We start from the raw sequence: 14828 nt of genomic DNA, 5'->3' as shown, positions 1-14828 counted from the left end.
TGTTGTGTTCAGAGACTTTTTGGGGGGTCCAGAGGTCAACGTAAATTGCATCCTATCTATAGTGGAAACTTGCCAAAACATATCATATGAAGACAGCGAGACACCAATCAGAGACATTGAGATGATTGTCCCTCCCGTCGGGATCTTCTCGTGGCTCTACGTGAGGATAAGTCATAGGAAAGCAAGGTTCACAAGGTTTGTGGCAGTGATGATGATGATGATGATGATGATGATGAACAGAGCTGGATTTCTCAAGGGTGGCCTGTTATTTTTCATTTTCCTTTCCTGCACACATCTTGGGTATTAGTCCTCCCCCACCTTCACACACGCATGTCTCAGTCTCACTGCAGATACCCCCAGCTCACGCCGTCAGTCGACGCTGATATTACACACACACCGATATCGTCCCTTGTAAATCTTCAAGACAAAACCTTCGCCGCCCAAGGCTTCTTTCTCACGCCTAACCGCGTCCTCCGGTCGCCCAATCTCTGCCACTTAGCGAAAAGTGTGACCTGTATAGCCGACCGTTTATATGCCCCACCTCGGGAAGGAGATACAACACTCTCTCCCGTGCCTCCTCTCGTTTTTGGATCCGTCCTCAAACAAGGAGCCTGTATATCAAGGGAAAGCCTAGCCACAGAGAACAGCAAACCATTACACCAAGAAGTCGCCTTCCTATGACGAGGTCTTCGGTACGTTGGGCGCGTCGGCAGCCGTGGCCGCAGCCTGGGCAGAGTGAGTAGATCCCTTATCGCTGCTGTGGCGCTTCTTCTTCTCCTTGTCCTTCTTCTTGGACTCCTTTTCCTTCTTCAGGTTGGCCTCGGCGACGAGCTGCTCGAAAGCCATGTAGTCGCCTTCTTCCTCCGGAGAGCGCTTAGCCTGTTCGTCCTTGTTAGCAAGCTTTCTGCATAATCATCACAAAGAAGCGACTGAGGCAATTACCTTTGAGCAAATTTCACCAATAATCACCAACGCTTCGGCTCTTTCCAGCCGCTTCGCCAGAGGAATTTTCTTGTCGTTCAGTACCGCGTCACAAACATCTCTGAGCACGCTCTGGATCTCAAATTTGCTTCCCCTCCAGGCCGCTGTCAAAATCTTGCCCGTGACTCTCCTCTCATACTCCATCTTTTTCTCCTCAGTCCAGTCCTCGCCACCTAGCTGCTCCATACGAGCCATCTCCTCCATACTCTGCTGAGCGTCAATAGCGCTGCTGATGGTATTCCATGTGTCCTTGACCATAGTGCCCTTGTCCTTCATGCGGCTTAGGAATCCTCCCATTCCAAAGAACTTTTGGCTGCGTAGCAAAGCCGTGGCCTTGCTGACGTAGGTTTGACCGATGGCGTGGAGAATATCGAGGCCGAAAGATTCCATCTTGAGCTCCTCCACCTCCAGGCGCATCTTTTCTTGAAAGGCAGTTGTGACATCCTTGCCCCTGTCGGTTTCGGTCCATATGGAGATACGGTCAAGCAGCTTCTGCGCGAGGGTGTTGACGCGCTCCTCACGAATACGTGCACGCTCCTTCTCGTAAGCGGCGAGTTGTTCGCGCTGTTCCTTGGAAAGACCGCCCTTCTTCTTATCCTTGCCCTTCTTGTTGATGTCGGTGTTGGTCTCCTCAGTCCCGGGTAAAACCTCGTCCGCGGGCCTGTCCATCAAGGCCGGGCGAATAGGGATCTGCATGCGACTCCCACTGCGAGGAGTGGACGAGCCTGAAGGAGGCGCTGGCGAAGGTGATGGGGATGGGGCCTTGGGTGCGGCGGCAGGGGCAGCAGACGCCTCATCCTCGACCACAACCTTGGGGGGAGCAGAAGTGGAGGCGTCTGCGGGAGTGGCGCCAGCAGCGGTCTTGAGGCTTTCCTTGACGGCCTCGTCAGTGCCGGGGAACTCGCCTCCTTCAGCGGCGGCGGCTGCCTCCTCTGCCTCCATTTCGGCCATGCTGATTTCCATGGTGGCAGTCAAGTCCTTCATCAAACTGATCTCGCCAATCCAGTCCACGAAGGCCTCACCACCAAAGATACTTGTGAAGAACTCGGCGGGATCGACGAAGCCCTCGGTGGGCCGGGCAGACTCCTTGCCATACTTGTCGTAGGCTGCGCGTAGGTCAGAATCGGACAATACTTGGTAGGCCTCACCAATCTGCTGGAATCTTTCGTGGGCGGTAGGGTCGTCGGGGTTCTTGTCTGTTTAAGGCGAGACAACCATGTCAGTCTACTGTTGTTTGACGAACCAACTCGCAAAAGGAGTGGTGTCGCAACCTACCGGGATGGTGGACAATGGCGAGCTTGCGGTAGGCCTTCTTGATCTCGAGCTCAGTCGCAGTGGGCTTGACGTTCAAGACGTCATAGTAAGCGGTATCGACCACCATGGTGGCGGCAGGCGGAGTCGCAAAAGATGGGACTTTGGAGTGAGTTACAAATTGGTTGTCGTCGAGTTGCGCCGTTGGATGAAAGCAGCGGGTGCGTTTAGGTTGCCTGGTCTCGATGATGGATCGCGATTTTTGGAGGAGTCCGCAGGCGCCGCCGATCAGGAACTTTTAACCACTGAGGCAAAGGGGAAAGAAAAGACCTTCACACGTCCAAGTAAAAGGAAAAAAAAACCGGAGGTCCCGTGGCAGCGTTGAAGGAATAACTATTGTGAAGGAGAGCCGAGGGCAACAGCAAAGGTAAATTGATTGACTTTGTTTAACTGAGGGAGGACGACAAGGTTCAAATGTGCCAATGGCCCGATAGAAGGCGAGAGATTGTAGATGGAACCTGACGCAGCCCAGTCAAATTACCTCTACGTTGACGTCGCTCGGTCGGGTTGCGACGCTGGGACTGACTACCTACCTAACGGCGGGCTGCGGTGCACTGAGGTGTCGGCGCTGTCATTTAAATGCAATGCCACTGGACTTTGAGGTGCCAATGCGGCTATCTGCTTGCTGACTTGGTTCCGCTCAAGTGTTCCAAGTGGAAGTCGAACATGGAGAATCTTGAGGTCCGAGTTTGAACCCAACTAAACTCGGGCCATGTATGGCATGACGGGACAAGACTGATGGCATCTGCGAAAAATCGAGTCGACCTAAGCAGCGACAGGAAGCCGACGGGAGTGCGAAAATTCACGAGGAAACCTGACCCAGGAAGGATCATCGGAGCCCTCCGTGCTGTCCGTCAGTGGGTGAACATGTCAAAGACGGGGGTACGTAGGTACTTCTACCTACCCAAAGTGGGCTGGCGGGGTTCGTCTGGGGCCTGTGATGATCGCGATCCCCTGACGTCGGCCTGCATTTTTCACCGGCCTTTTCCTCTGTTCTGGCCCATGGTCAGTGTCAGGAGCCGACGGTGAGGTGAAGCCGGGTCACGGTGAGTACCAGATGTGGCCGGTGACCAGAGCCCGCAAATGGATTTCTAGCACCGTCACGGACCCGAGCTTGGACTCGCCGTTACCGCGATAACTTTCCAACGCCGTCGAGGCCAGGAAGCTCTCATATGTATTGTGCATGTATCAATCAACCACAACACATGTACAGTTGGGCGAGCTCCGTATGATACGTGTCCTGCCTCCATCCCCCCAAGACGCCCCAAATCATCTTCTTGGCGGCGCATCCTCAACCCTGGCGGTTCTAGTCAACCAAGTATTAATAAAGTCGTCTTCATTTCGTCGCTAATAATTATATGTAAATGATCTGGTCCTTCTCATACCCACTTGTTCCATTAACTCCGTGCAAAGTAACTCCCAACCAAAAGCAATCAATAACGAAAAACCTTAAAAAAAAAAGGGGGAAAAAAGTCCTTCAACCGAACCTCATCACGCCGAGACCAAGTCCTCCAGAACATCTCCGGATGGGAGTTACCGAATCCCCGCTGCCTTCATCCGCTCAAAACACCTCCTATACGCCTCATGGACTTCGGGTATTTCGTAGCCGTATTCCATCAACTTGCTTGTTAGCTTGGTTGTATCCAGTTTGCAGTTGCTGCGACCAGCCTTGATCACTTTGGCTTGTTCCTCCAGGCTAAAGTTCTTCCATGTCAACGAGGGTCGCACGATATCCCGAAACAAGGTCAAGACCTCGTTGTGCGAGATAGCCCCAGGGTTGGTAAAGTTATAAATGCCCACCTCCCCGTGCTCGGCCAGTAAGATTGAAGCTGGCAAAAGGTCCGTCAAAATGGTATTGCTGTTGGGAATGTCCACCACCCTCTCGTACTGAGAGATCTTGGTCACAAAATTTCGCGGGTGTAGATCGTCCGATACAGGCATTCGCAGACGCAAAATGAGGCAGTTGTTGTAATGTTTCATTACCTGATCCAGCTGTCAACCTCGTGATTACGACCGTAGGCCAAAAAGTCTCAAGACTTACCTCCTCGACGTGCGCCTTGGTCATGGAATAGAAACTGCCCGCAAAATTGGCCGGGTCCGTCTCCAGAAAGCCAGGGCCATCCCATGGATGAGCATCGTCGTATTGATAGATACAGCCCGTCGCAAACACGGTGATGTGGATGCCTCTTGTAAAGCAGCAGTCCGTCAAGTTGAGTGTCCCCACAACATTGGACCTCATGGTGGCCTCCTTGTTGTCTTCACACCAGTCCACGTTGGGTCGTCCGGTACAGCCCGCTGCGTTCAGCACATATGTCGGATTCACTCTATCGAGCTCCGCTACGACAGCCTCTCGGTCCTCCATACGGATGGTGGTTGAATATACCTCCTTCCCCTGCCTTTCTAGCAACGCCTTTAGGTGGCCCGCAACCCATCCATCACCACCCCAGATGAGAAAGCGGATGGGTCTGTTGCCGTTCGTGATCTCGGTTGTTGCCATGAGAAGGGTGGTTGAGTTGCGGTTTCGAGATTGAACCTCGTTGACGAAGGGTAAGATGCAGCAGAACCGAGGACGACAAGAGGGGGGGTCGGGGCAATAGAGAAACTATGCTCTGACTTAGCTGATGAGTAGATCTGGAGAGAGCGCCACGGCGTGACTGAACAGACGATTTGTTGGGCTGAGAAACCACAGTAAGGAAACCAGCTCAGGTGGGGAGGAAGAAGGGGAAGGGAGTAATGTAAAGCATTTCCCAAGAGCCCAGAACTGGAAGTGAAAGCGCGGTCTGGAGAGCTGGCCACATGAAAGGAGGTCAACCGAAAAGGGCACATAGGCTGAAGGTACCCGCTTGAGAACCTACGTAATGGGAATGTCGCTGGTATGGTTGCATCCCAAAACCTCGAAATTCCCATCATCCACTTGGATGGCTTTTCCCCTTGGACCCTTGAAAAGACGGTAAATCAGGATCTGTCCCGTTGGCCGGGAAACGCGGGGGAGGGGGGGAACCACCCGATGGCCTCAAAAGGCAAAAAGATTAGATTAGATTAATAAAAGTGATAAAGTTGAAAAAGATCGAAAGCGGCATGTTGGCGGCCAGCCAGTTTTTCTAAAAAGTCTATATAGGACCCCTGGTGACCCCTTTCACGGTCTTGGCCCTAGATGGAAGTATCAAATCCGGACATTGATCAGTGCATTATGTCTCTCGAAGATGGACTGTTTGTGACGGGGTGATCCATAGCCTCGCTGTCTCATTGAATAGTAACAGTACGTGTACTTGAGGTGCCCGTCGTTGTAGCGGTATCGGTGTTTGCCAGGGTCCATTTTGTTTTTGCCGTACGGCTGCCAATGATAGAGGTACCTAAGAAAAGTAATCTGATATTGTCGATTCGTGGCATCAGTCTCGTGATGGCACCTGTACCGTGAAACTTTCATAGTACCAGAAATCGTGCTGCCTTCGAGACTGTTCTTTGTTTCAGAAACGTGCGAGTTCCTGAACATGTTCGTTCAAATCAGCTTGCATTCTGAGCATTCCCGTTCCCGTTCAAAGACATGCCGCAGTCCGGGTCCCGTCGCTACGGGACAGGACGGACGGACCCTTACTCCACTCATCTGGAAGCTCGGAATAAAATCCCCCGCAGACGCCAGACGCACACAAAACTGCAATCAACCCGAAAGTGATTTGCACCTTTTTTTTGTTCTTCACTTTCAACAGATCGGCTGTTCCTACATCCAAGATCCTCGACATGAGCCAAATATCAGCAGCTCAACGCCTTTACGTTATTCGACGGACGTTTGAGCACGGATCCTGATATTAGCCCAACCTGCTCAAGCAAGCTTCGAACTTGGAGACAGTTGCCCCTCATTGTGAGCAGCAGCAGCAGCAGCAGCAGCAGCACCAAATCGACGGGAATCTCTAGTGCAAGGCACAGACAGGTAGATGAGGCCCCTGACAGCTCTACACCCTTTGGTGAACCACAATTGACCAATGAGAAACCCCCATTGACTCTGACCGCCCCGTTGGTGCCAAGCGGCGCTGTGCCGGGGGAGCTCGGACCACATCTCTCCCCTCCGGCGCTTCGCTTGAGGATTTTCTTTCCTTCCGTCCTTTCCCCAGTCTCCACTGCACCCGACCCCGACTCCAAATCTGTCCTAATCCCGCTCCAATTCCCCCCCGTCTCTCCTGCCAACCCAACCAACCATCCAGCCCGTCACCCACGACACCCAACCAGCAACCTCAGCACGGTGGCGTCAAGCTTGAAGTGAGCTTCCTCCAGTGACAGCTCACTGAACTCCCCGGCTCGAGACCCCCCCTTTCCGATCTCGCCAATTCGAACTCGTCCGTTCCCCGGAAGAATTCAAAAGTTTGAGTGGAGTCGCGACAGCCCCGAGAAGAAGCAACCTTTTCTTTTCCCCTCCCATTTGGACTTGGGCCTTTTCCTACCACAACACAATAGACTCTTGTTGTATTACTTCTTTTCACCCCCTCTCATATGTATTGGAACCTATAATCTTATCTTCAAGTCCTATCGTGTAATTCGGCCTAATCCATCCGGCTATCCGACTTCGCCGAACTCCCTGAGGTATACCTCCACCGCCTTTGCCTTTCTTTGCGCGCACAGTTACAGACACGTTGGGTTGCAAACTCAAAACACAAATCACCACCATGGGCGCGTTTACGAAGGCCGCATATTTTCTCCTCCATCCCAACCAGTTGAGGTCCATCGTACAATGGTATGCGCCTCCCCTTTCCCCCTTCCACCCTCCCGTTGTCTTGGGCTGTCCACATGCTAATTGTAAGACTCGTACAGGAAGGTATGGCATGAGCCCGTCCACAGGCGCGACCCTTCCAAGGAGACCGAGACGGAGAAGGCATGCTTCCGCCATCTCGAACTGACCTCGCGGTCATTCTCCGCCGTCATCCAGGAGCTCAACCCCGAGCTCCTGATGCCCATCTGCCTCTTCTACTTGGTACTTCGTGGCCTTGATACGATCGAGGATGACATGACTATCGATCTTGCCAAGAAGGAGCCCTTACTGCGCGAGTTCGCCGATTTGATGGAGATTGATGGCTGGACCTTTACCGAGAATGGCCCTAACGAGAAGGATCGTGAACTCCTGGTTCACTTTGACGATGTCATTGCAGAGTTGAAGAAGGTCAAGAAGCCTTACTACGACATCATTCGCGAAATTACGGTCAAGATGGGTAACGGTATGGCCGACTATGCCTTGAACGCCGAGCACAACACCAACGGTGTTAACACCATTGAGGAATACGAGCTCTACTGCCATTACGTGGCCGGTCTCGTGGGCGAGGGTCTCACCCGCCTGTTCGTCGAGAGTAATCTCGCCAACCCAGCGCTCCTCGAGCGTATGGAGCTGACGGAGAGCATGGGTCAGTTCCTTCAAAAGACCAACATTATCCGTGACATTCACGAGGATTACGTCGACAAGCGACGATTCTGGCCCAAGACAATTTGGAGCAAGTATGTCAACACATGGGACGACATGTTCAAACCGGAGAACCGGGAAAAGGCGCTCCAGTGCAGTTCCGAGATGGTCCTCAATGCGCTCAAGCACACCGAAGATTGTTTGTTCTACATGGCCGGTATGCGCGACCAGAGTGTGTTCAACTTCGTCGCTATCCCCCAGGCTATGGCTATCGCAACATTAGAACTCGTCTTCCGCAACCCAGCCATTTTTGAGAGAAACGTCAAGATTACCAAGGGTGACGCCTGCCAGCTCATGATGGAGTCGACACAGAATCTTCGCGTAGTGTGCGAGGTGTTCCGCAGATACGCGAGGAGGATACACAAGAAGAACGATCCAAGAGATCCCAATTACCTGGCAATCAGCGTCCAATGCGGAAAGGTACGAATTGTCATCCGCATCTTCCTTTTCGAGTCTAAGCTGACAAAAGCCTCTACAGATCGAGCAATTCATCGAGTCCATTTTCCCCACCCAAGACCCCAAGAAAATCGCACTCGCTCAGGCCCAAAATTCCAACCAAACAGCGGCAAACACCACGGACAATGGTGACACCACCTTCCTGGTCTTGTCCATGATTGGTGTCCTGTTCGTTATGGGCGGTCTTATGGTGGGTATTTCTGTTCGTCACCACAACCTCCGCGTGGTCGGCCTGCTCGTTCACATGCTAACAGGTGTATAGATTGGAGCCGCGTGGCTCATGGGTGCTCGATTCGACATGGCCTACGAAGACATCACAGCGAGAGTCGGCACGTTGGTTAATGGTGCCGCTGCTGTCTCGAGTGCCACAGTATCCAGCATTCCCACAACGGTGATGCATCAGGAGTTGTAATGCATCAGCCATCAATTCGATCAACACCCTTTAATGACCGGCGCCTGATCGGATCTTTCGACACCACAAACAGACGACCAACGATAGATCGGTTTAAGCCAGCATGTAATATCTCATGTGATATTGAATTAGCGATGACTTTCGTATGATTACGAGGCGAGTACCTTCTTGCGCGGGCGATATAAAGGTAATTTTCTGGTTTGGGAGACGCGGCAAGCTGGGCGTTCGTGGTCGGGGAAGGGGTACGGCGATGCCCCTTTTATGTTCCCTGACCCAGCCCCTGATGAAAGATCAGTGTGCCTCGTGGCCTGGGTTTCGAGGAACGACAACTACTAACATTGTTTTAATAAACGACCATTGAACCTTCTTTCCCCCTCTCCGTTCATCTACCTCTGAGGAGATCTGGGAATGGGCAGTCAGTCTCAAATGATTGCTGCCCTTCCTTCAATCGTTGACATGAACATGTGTACGCAAAGCTAGCACGGATGTCAAATTGCAATCTAGTCGCGTTCCCTCTTCATGAGAGAACCATCAATGGCTATGGTTGTGCCGAAGATGTGCTGAAATCAAACCTCACTCTGCAAGTAGCCTGGTATCCGGGCACGTCGTCATCAGGGACTCACTTTCTACGGCAAGGAGTCTGTTGCCGGCGGATTGCGTACATTTTATCGTTCAACCTCGATCCTATGAATATTACCCTACACAAATAAAAATAAAAAATTGACTTGCACCTCTTAATGTGCGCTCGAATATCTCAGTCAAGCAGTGAAGTGAAGAATCCATGTGCTACTTGATGCACGATGTTCGATCACTCGAAGAAAGAGTGTGTATGTACAGCCAATACGTGATGACACCAAGTCAAATAATTTAGTCCAATGCAAGTCGGGACGGACGGGCGGGTAAGAAAGCCATTAAGATTATCCAAGGGCGATAGGCGCCACAAGCTGACGGACAACCGAGTGGTTTGTCACATTAGTATTAGGTGCTTCGTACTTACCGTTCGGGTCGGTACCTGCGTGGCTGTTTCACCACAAGCATCCCTTTCCACCGGCTTGTGTACCTGCCTGAGACGCAACTAGCGACAGAACTGAAGTAGAGAAAAAAGTAGGGCGCGTCTTGATATATGTAATTTCGGGAACATCCTACAACGACGGGACGGATGCATAGGCATCTATGTATATGCATAAATAAATCTCACTGGGGTTGTTGCGACAGGTACATAGGTAGAAATTGAGAGTGAGAGGCTGACTGAGGTGGGTGTTGTGTGTTTACGATCAAGGAAGTCTGTCGATATTCGAAACACCTTCTTTTGTTGACCTCTTCTGCTGCTAGGCCGAGAAGGAAACGGTCACAGAGCGGAGTAGGAACTACACCTAGTCATTTCCTAGCTGCTGATAGCCGTTCAGCGGAAAAGTCACAAACGAAACACTGAGGAATTGTTGGGTCATATATGTTTGTAACGACTTGAATATTTAAAAAAGATGAATTATCCAACAACCCCTTTATCTTTCCATCCAGTCCAGGTCTCGCAAAGCATGAGGACGGACGATGGTTTGTCTGTCTTGGCTGACTATATATACACACTTTGACTTCGTTTCCGTAAACAACGACAGTAACAAGATCGCTTTCAGTTCAAGTAATCATTCCTCTCCAGCATAAGAAAACAAGCATCCCTTCATTTTTGTCTCTTTTTTTTTCTTTCCACTCCCTGCCCCGAGAGGCAACCAATATTTTTTGCCATTTGAACCCCTTAGAGGTTGCCATTGTTAGCAATCAACGACGTTGTTCCCCTAACATTGTTCGTCACCTTGGCGCCCGTCTTCTGCGCCAACTCCTTGATCCTGTTGCCAACAGCCGTGACATCAGTGAGGCCCTCAAGGGCCATCAGGTAGGCAGCGAGGCCAGCAACGTGGGGGCTAGCCATGGAGGTGCCGCTGAGCGTGTCCGTGTCAGTATCGCTCTTGATGCCAACAGACAGGACGTTGACGCCGGGAGCAAAGATGTCAACGCCAGCACCAAAGTTGGAGAAGGAGGCGCGGGCGTCGGTGCGCTGGTCAATGGCGCCAACGGTGATGGCGGCGGGCGCGGAACCGGGTGAGGTGTTGGCAGTGTCCTGGTTCTCGTTACCCGCAGCGACGACGGGGACGACGCCAGCGGCAGCAATCTGGTTGATGGCGCTGTTGATGGCGCGCGACTTGCCGCCACCGAGCGACATGTTCAAGACGGCTTTGCCGCCGAGCTTCTGCGAAGTGGCCGTGTCGGCGACGAACTGCATGCCCTGCAGCACGCCCGAGTTGGAGCCGGAGCCGGAGCCGTCGAGGACCTTGACGGCGACCAGCTTAGCCTTCTTGGCGACGCCAAAGGTGGCACCGGCGATCGTACCCGCGACGTGGGAGCCGTGGCCATTTTCGTCTGTGTCGACGTTGTTGACGAAGTTGGCGGCAAAGGTGGCGCGGCCTTCGTACTCGGAGTGAGTGACGCGGATACCGGTATCGACGACGAAGGCGGTGATGCCCTCGCCGGCGGAGCTGTCGAAGATGTAGGGGGCCGCCTTCTTGCTCGGGCCGGCGTGGCTGAGGCGGGCCAGGCCGGTGGTGGTCGAGTTCTGCGAGGTGAGGGCGTTGAGCTTGACGTACTGATCCGCCTCGATGTACTCGACCTCCTGGGCGGAGTTGATGTCATTGATCATGTCATCATCGGCGTCGAGAGCCATGGCGCGCCATGTGCCCATCTTGAAGGCCTTGACACTGGGGGACATGATTCTGCCCGTCTTGGCGTCGCGTTTGCCCAGGTTGCGCTTGGCCACCAGCGAGGTGACCTTGATCTGATGGGCATTGATGGCCTCTTCACCAAAGGTGTTGTTGTAGACGACAATGTAGCGGCCGGGAATGATGTTGCTGATGTCGGAGTTGGCGACGGGAACACCGGCGGCGTTACCAGCGGTGGCACCAGTGTTCTGGGTGTTTTGATGGTTGTGTCTTCCTCCCGAAGGAGCGGCAGTGACGCCTAGGGCAGAGAGGAGGAAGGCAGCTGCGACGGAAAACCGAACCATGGTGACGTTTTCTTAAGTGTCTTCTTGATAATTATGGATGAAGATGCTGAATAGTGTCCAGGCTGCTACCACCTAGATTGTACAGCGAAGTGTCGAGAATATGCCGTGTGAAAAGAGAGGACGATAGTTAAAGTCACACAGACAGATGTCGAGGTATCAGGTTGGTGGTAAACGAACGAAGTGTTTAATCAACCAAGATCCAAGGCCGGCAAAGGATCGTGTTTGTCAATGTATAAACAAGCAAAAAGAAGGATGGCGTATGCACAGCAATACGAGAAAAGAGATCCGGAGGGCAGAGGAAGGCCGTCAGTGGTGCCCACGGCGAGGAGAAGCGAAGGGGGAAGAGGGAAACAAGAACAAGTCGATGCTGGGTTGAGACGACATGATTGAAACAGCCCAGTACCGGCCTATTTGAATTCCGCTCGAGCCTGGCGCATGAACGAGGACAGTTGCATCCCGAGGCCCCTTTGGGGGTCCATGATGTCGCGAAGAAGGGGGTCACGTCGTGACGGCAACGTCGTAAAGGGGGCCGTTACCGAAACATTGGCGAACCTGCAGGGACCGCTACCACGGACAGGACACTGGGAAAATGCTACGGCATCATAGCGGTTCTGGGCCTCCTGGATGGTTCCTGGATGGTTCTGCTGAATGGTGAAGTCGATGTCCGGGACGCCAAAGCATAGCAAAACATCCTTGCCTGCCAAGAGGTATAAAGCTGGGGTATGCCGTCCGAATCCCACCATTCGGAACCCAGGAAGCCGTAACGCCAGGTGGGATTCGTCACGCTATAGGCGAGTGCGCCCCCTTAAACCTCAAACGCCACTGTCTGGAGGTTACAGAATCTTTCCGAGATCCCACGCGACGAGACAGATGCGCGTGTCTGGGCGAATGTTTGGCGTGGATGTGAACTCTGGGCGGGTTGGGCAGTCTTTGAAGCTCTGTCCGTTCATTTGCCCCTTTTGAGAGTTATAGTCTCATTCGTTTCGCCATTGGGTATGCTGCCGAACCCACTCCTGATGGCAATAGTTAGTGTGTTTTTGCTCGGGATGGCGAATAGGCAAACACGGCCGGCAAATTACTGACTGATATATGCGTGTGCATGGACGGGATATTGAATGCGAATGCTTCTCCAATCGATCCGGGGGAATCACTGTTGGCGCCTAATGAATATCATCCCTAGATAGAACCGTGATTACAGGGTGGATTTAGACCTAAAGGCAATGCCTCAAGCACGTATGTTAGTCTTTGAATAGTCGGCTGTAGGCGCTGTGATGATGGATTGTTGTTGAATTACAACATGCCATGCCTGTGGTGTTGGTGAGGCTCGCTTGGTCGGTTCTTGGCGATCGACGGCAGTGGACAAGGAACGATCATTACCAAGGCACACGAATCGTTGGGCAAATACGTACCGTACCCTCCCTCATACCTATGTATATCTGTCTAACCGTCATACATAGCTACGCAAAGCCATGACGCCCAAGGAAACAAAGGGGTCTGTTACATGGAGTAGAGCTATGATATCAGCACATGAGAACCTGAGACGCGCAGTGTCTTGACGTGCTGATTGTGATGAAGCCGATGATGATGATGACGCGGGTTCAGAGCCGTCGCCCGTGAACTACTTGGGAGTGCGGTGGGCGAGGAAGGGAAGAGGAGGCTCAACAGTCGCTGCGGGGGATTGATTAGTATTGCAAGCGCTGGTTTGCAGTCTGAAACACGTCGCCAATGACGCCAAGACAGAGCGTAGCGCCTCTCCGCATCCAGGGCAGTCTCCACCAAACGGGTGTCGTTCGCGGCGCTGCATCATGTTTCGTGTCTGAGCGAATGCTACCATTGCAACGGCACCACACTGTCATTTCCGAAGTGGGATCATGTTATAACAAGACGTGGTGCTGAAGCTTGAGACCCTTGACAGTAGTAAAGTTTAAGACAGAGTCATATAAGGAGCACCTTGCTGAATGGCTATGATCCTATTGAGGAAGGAGACATTGATCGGACGGGCCCGGAGAGGACTGAAACTGAGGAGTGGCGAGGGGCACTCTGGGCCATCAAAGACGGTGGTGAAGTTGTTGATGCGCTTATTCGGATTTCAGTACGGAGCTGACGGGACGGGACTACTATAGTAGAATAGTAGGTACTGATCTCGCTCCCGTGCTCCCCGTGCTCCGTTCACAAGCCGGCAGTCTAGAATAGGGTCCGGGTGTTTGCTGGGTTAGTCGAGTTCCACTTTAGTCGAGTGGGGTCCGGGAGTGTAGGTCCCGTGCCGTGTTCGGACTCCGGAATCCCGATGTCTGGAGCTGAGCCGGCCTACCAACAATGGGTCCGGCTCCGATTAGGTCTCCGTCTCTTTGGAGGGCTTTCAATGACGCATGTGAGACAGCCTTGTTGTTTTGTTGCCCTTGGTGATTGACGAGTACACACGGTACTTGCACAGCCTATACCGGGCGTGATCTTGTTCTTGTCGTACGTACTAGTGCCCCTCTTCCCCCCCCCTCTCTCGCCGAAAAGTTGCATATTGCTCAAGATGAGGTATCTTGGCCATGCATCGCATCAAGTGCCAGATGGGCTATCGTCATGATTTTCAAGTCGTGTCGATTCCTTGCAGACTTAGTGCAGCACGACAGGTTTTTTTTTCCTTGATTGCCACTGAGTATCGTGATGTCGGTATTGCTTGAACAACGGCATCATGACAATGGAGGCAGGCTATTCAATGCGCTGTGATTGTCGTTGTGCAAAGGTAAGTAGGATTTCTGGGTGCGTGCCCGTCTGTTGATGGATTGCCAGTTGTTCGCACGATGTGTGAGGCTTGGGAAGGCCTGGAGGAAAAGTGTTTTTACAAGTATATAAACAAGAAGTGCAAAATCTGTGTAGTGCAATCCAAAAATAGGGCCTCATATCGATGGCAACACTGCCGTGGCACACAAGGGAGATGAGGAGGGGGGCAGTGTCGTTCATCCAAGATCGTCCTTTAAACGTTTTGGTTTCCGACAGATTGTCCGTTCTCCACTTCCGTTGACCTAAGTCGCGGGTAGGGTCTCCCGTCGCTTCTTGTCGACACCAACCAACAATGCATGTGGGCCAGAGTTAGTGGTACCTTGAATCCGCATGCGGTACTTTATCATCCTAGAGGGGCATTTGTTAGAAGAAGCTTTCCGTCCTCTGCCATCTATCTC

At 52.5% G+C, this 14828-nt stretch overlaps 4 protein-coding genes across 5 annotated transcripts; 1 reads left to right on the top strand and 3 right to left on the bottom strand.

Moving 5' to 3' along the window:
• Positions 1-23: 23 nt before the first annotated feature.
• Positions 24-3068, bottom strand: NCU06052 (DnaJ domain-containing protein). Its single transcript, XM_954722.2, has 3 exons — positions 2257-3068; positions 943-2177; positions 24-879 (listed from the first exon to the last, which is right to left on the bottom strand). Exons 1-3 carry the CDS (start codon positions 2360-2362, stop codon positions 676-678), a joined length of 1545 nt encoding a protein of 514 aa, XP_959815.1. The 5' UTR covers positions 2363-3068; the 3' UTR covers positions 24-675.
• Positions 3069-3616: 548 nt separating this feature from the next.
• On the bottom strand, positions 3617-5281 carry NCU10683 (NRS/ER). The gene is made up of 2 exons (XM_001728201.2): positions 4334-5281; positions 3617-4275 (listed from the first exon to the last, which is right to left on the bottom strand). Exons 1-2 carry the CDS (start codon positions 4787-4789, stop codon positions 3826-3828), a joined length of 906 nt encoding a protein of 301 aa, XP_001728253.1. The 5' UTR covers positions 4790-5281; the 3' UTR covers positions 3617-3825.
• Positions 5282-5939: 658 nt separating this feature from the next.
• NCU06054 lies at positions 5940-9339 on the top strand. 2 transcript variants are annotated; one of them, XM_011396923.1, is made up of 4 exons: positions 5940-7018; positions 7096-8155; positions 8214-8381; positions 8454-9339. In XM_011396923.1, the coding sequence occupies exons 1-4, from the start codon at positions 6951-6953 to the stop codon at positions 8601-8603; spliced, it is 1446 nt and encodes a 481-aa protein (XP_011395225.1). In that variant the 5' UTR covers positions 5940-6950; the 3' UTR covers positions 8604-9339. The 2 variants fall into 2 exon arrangements, with proteins under 2 accessions (XP_011395225.1, XP_011395224.1); XM_011396922.1 differs by having other exon boundaries at positions 8214-8393.
• A 700-nt stretch (positions 9340-10039) lies between these two features.
• On the bottom strand, positions 10040-14667 carry NCU06055 (extracellular alkaline protease). The gene is made up of 3 exons (XM_954725.3): positions 13065-14667; positions 12739-12866; positions 10040-12668 (listed from the first exon to the last, which is right to left on the bottom strand). Exon 3 carries the CDS (start codon positions 11653-11655, stop codon positions 10354-10356), a length of 1302 nt encoding a protein of 433 aa, XP_959818.1. The 5' UTR covers positions 11656-12668; positions 12739-12866; positions 13065-14667; the 3' UTR covers positions 10040-10353.
• Positions 14668-14828: the final 161 nt, after the last annotated feature.

Source organism: Neurospora crassa, linkage group VII (assembly GCF_000182925.2).
Source record: "Neurospora crassa OR74A linkage group VII, whole genome shotgun sequence".
In the NCBI taxonomy this organism is placed as follows: domain Eukaryota; kingdom Fungi; phylum Ascomycota; class Sordariomycetes; order Sordariales; family Sordariaceae; genus Neurospora; species Neurospora crassa.
The sequence above is the reverse complement of the archived record's forward strand: the minus strand, read 5'-3'. Positions and strand labels throughout refer to the sequence as shown.

Bases quoted from the DNA above. Each gene is read 5' to 3' on its own strand.
- NCU06052 (XM_954722.2), bottom strand. From the start codon at position 2,362: ATGGTGGTCGATACCGCTTACTATGACGTCTTGAACGTCAAGCCCACT. The intron at 2,178-2,256 runs GTAGGTTGCGAC...CGCCTTAAACAG, and splicing joins CGCCATTGTCCACCATCCCG to ACAAGAACCCCGACGACCCT. The intron at 880-942 runs GTAATTGCCTCA...AAGGACGAACAG, and splicing joins TTGGTGAAATTTGCTCAAAG to GCTAAGCGCTCTCCGGAGGA.
- NCU10683 (XM_001728201.2), bottom strand. From the start codon at position 4,789: ATGGCAACAACCGAGATCACGAACGGCAACAGACCCATCCGCTTTCTC. The intron at 4,276-4,333 runs GTAAGTCTTGAG...CAGCTGGATCAG, and splicing joins CCAAGGCGCACGTCGAGGAG to GTAATGAAACATTACAACAA.
- NCU06054 (XM_011396922.1), top strand. From the start codon at position 6,951: ATGGGCGCGTTTACGAAGGCCGCATATTTTCTCCTCCATCCCAACCAG. The intron at 8,156-8,213 runs GTACGAATTGTC...AAGCCTCTACAG, and splicing joins TCAGCGTCCAATGCGGAAAG to ATCGAGCAATTCATCGAGTC. The intron at 8,394-8,453 runs GTTCGTCACCAC...ACAGGTGTATAG, and splicing joins GTCTTATGGTGGGTATTTCT to ATTGGAGCCGCGTGGCTCAT.
- NCU06055 (XM_954725.3), bottom strand. From the start codon at position 11,655: ATGGTTCGGTTTTCCGTCGCAGCTGCCTTCCTCCTCTCTGCCCTAGGC.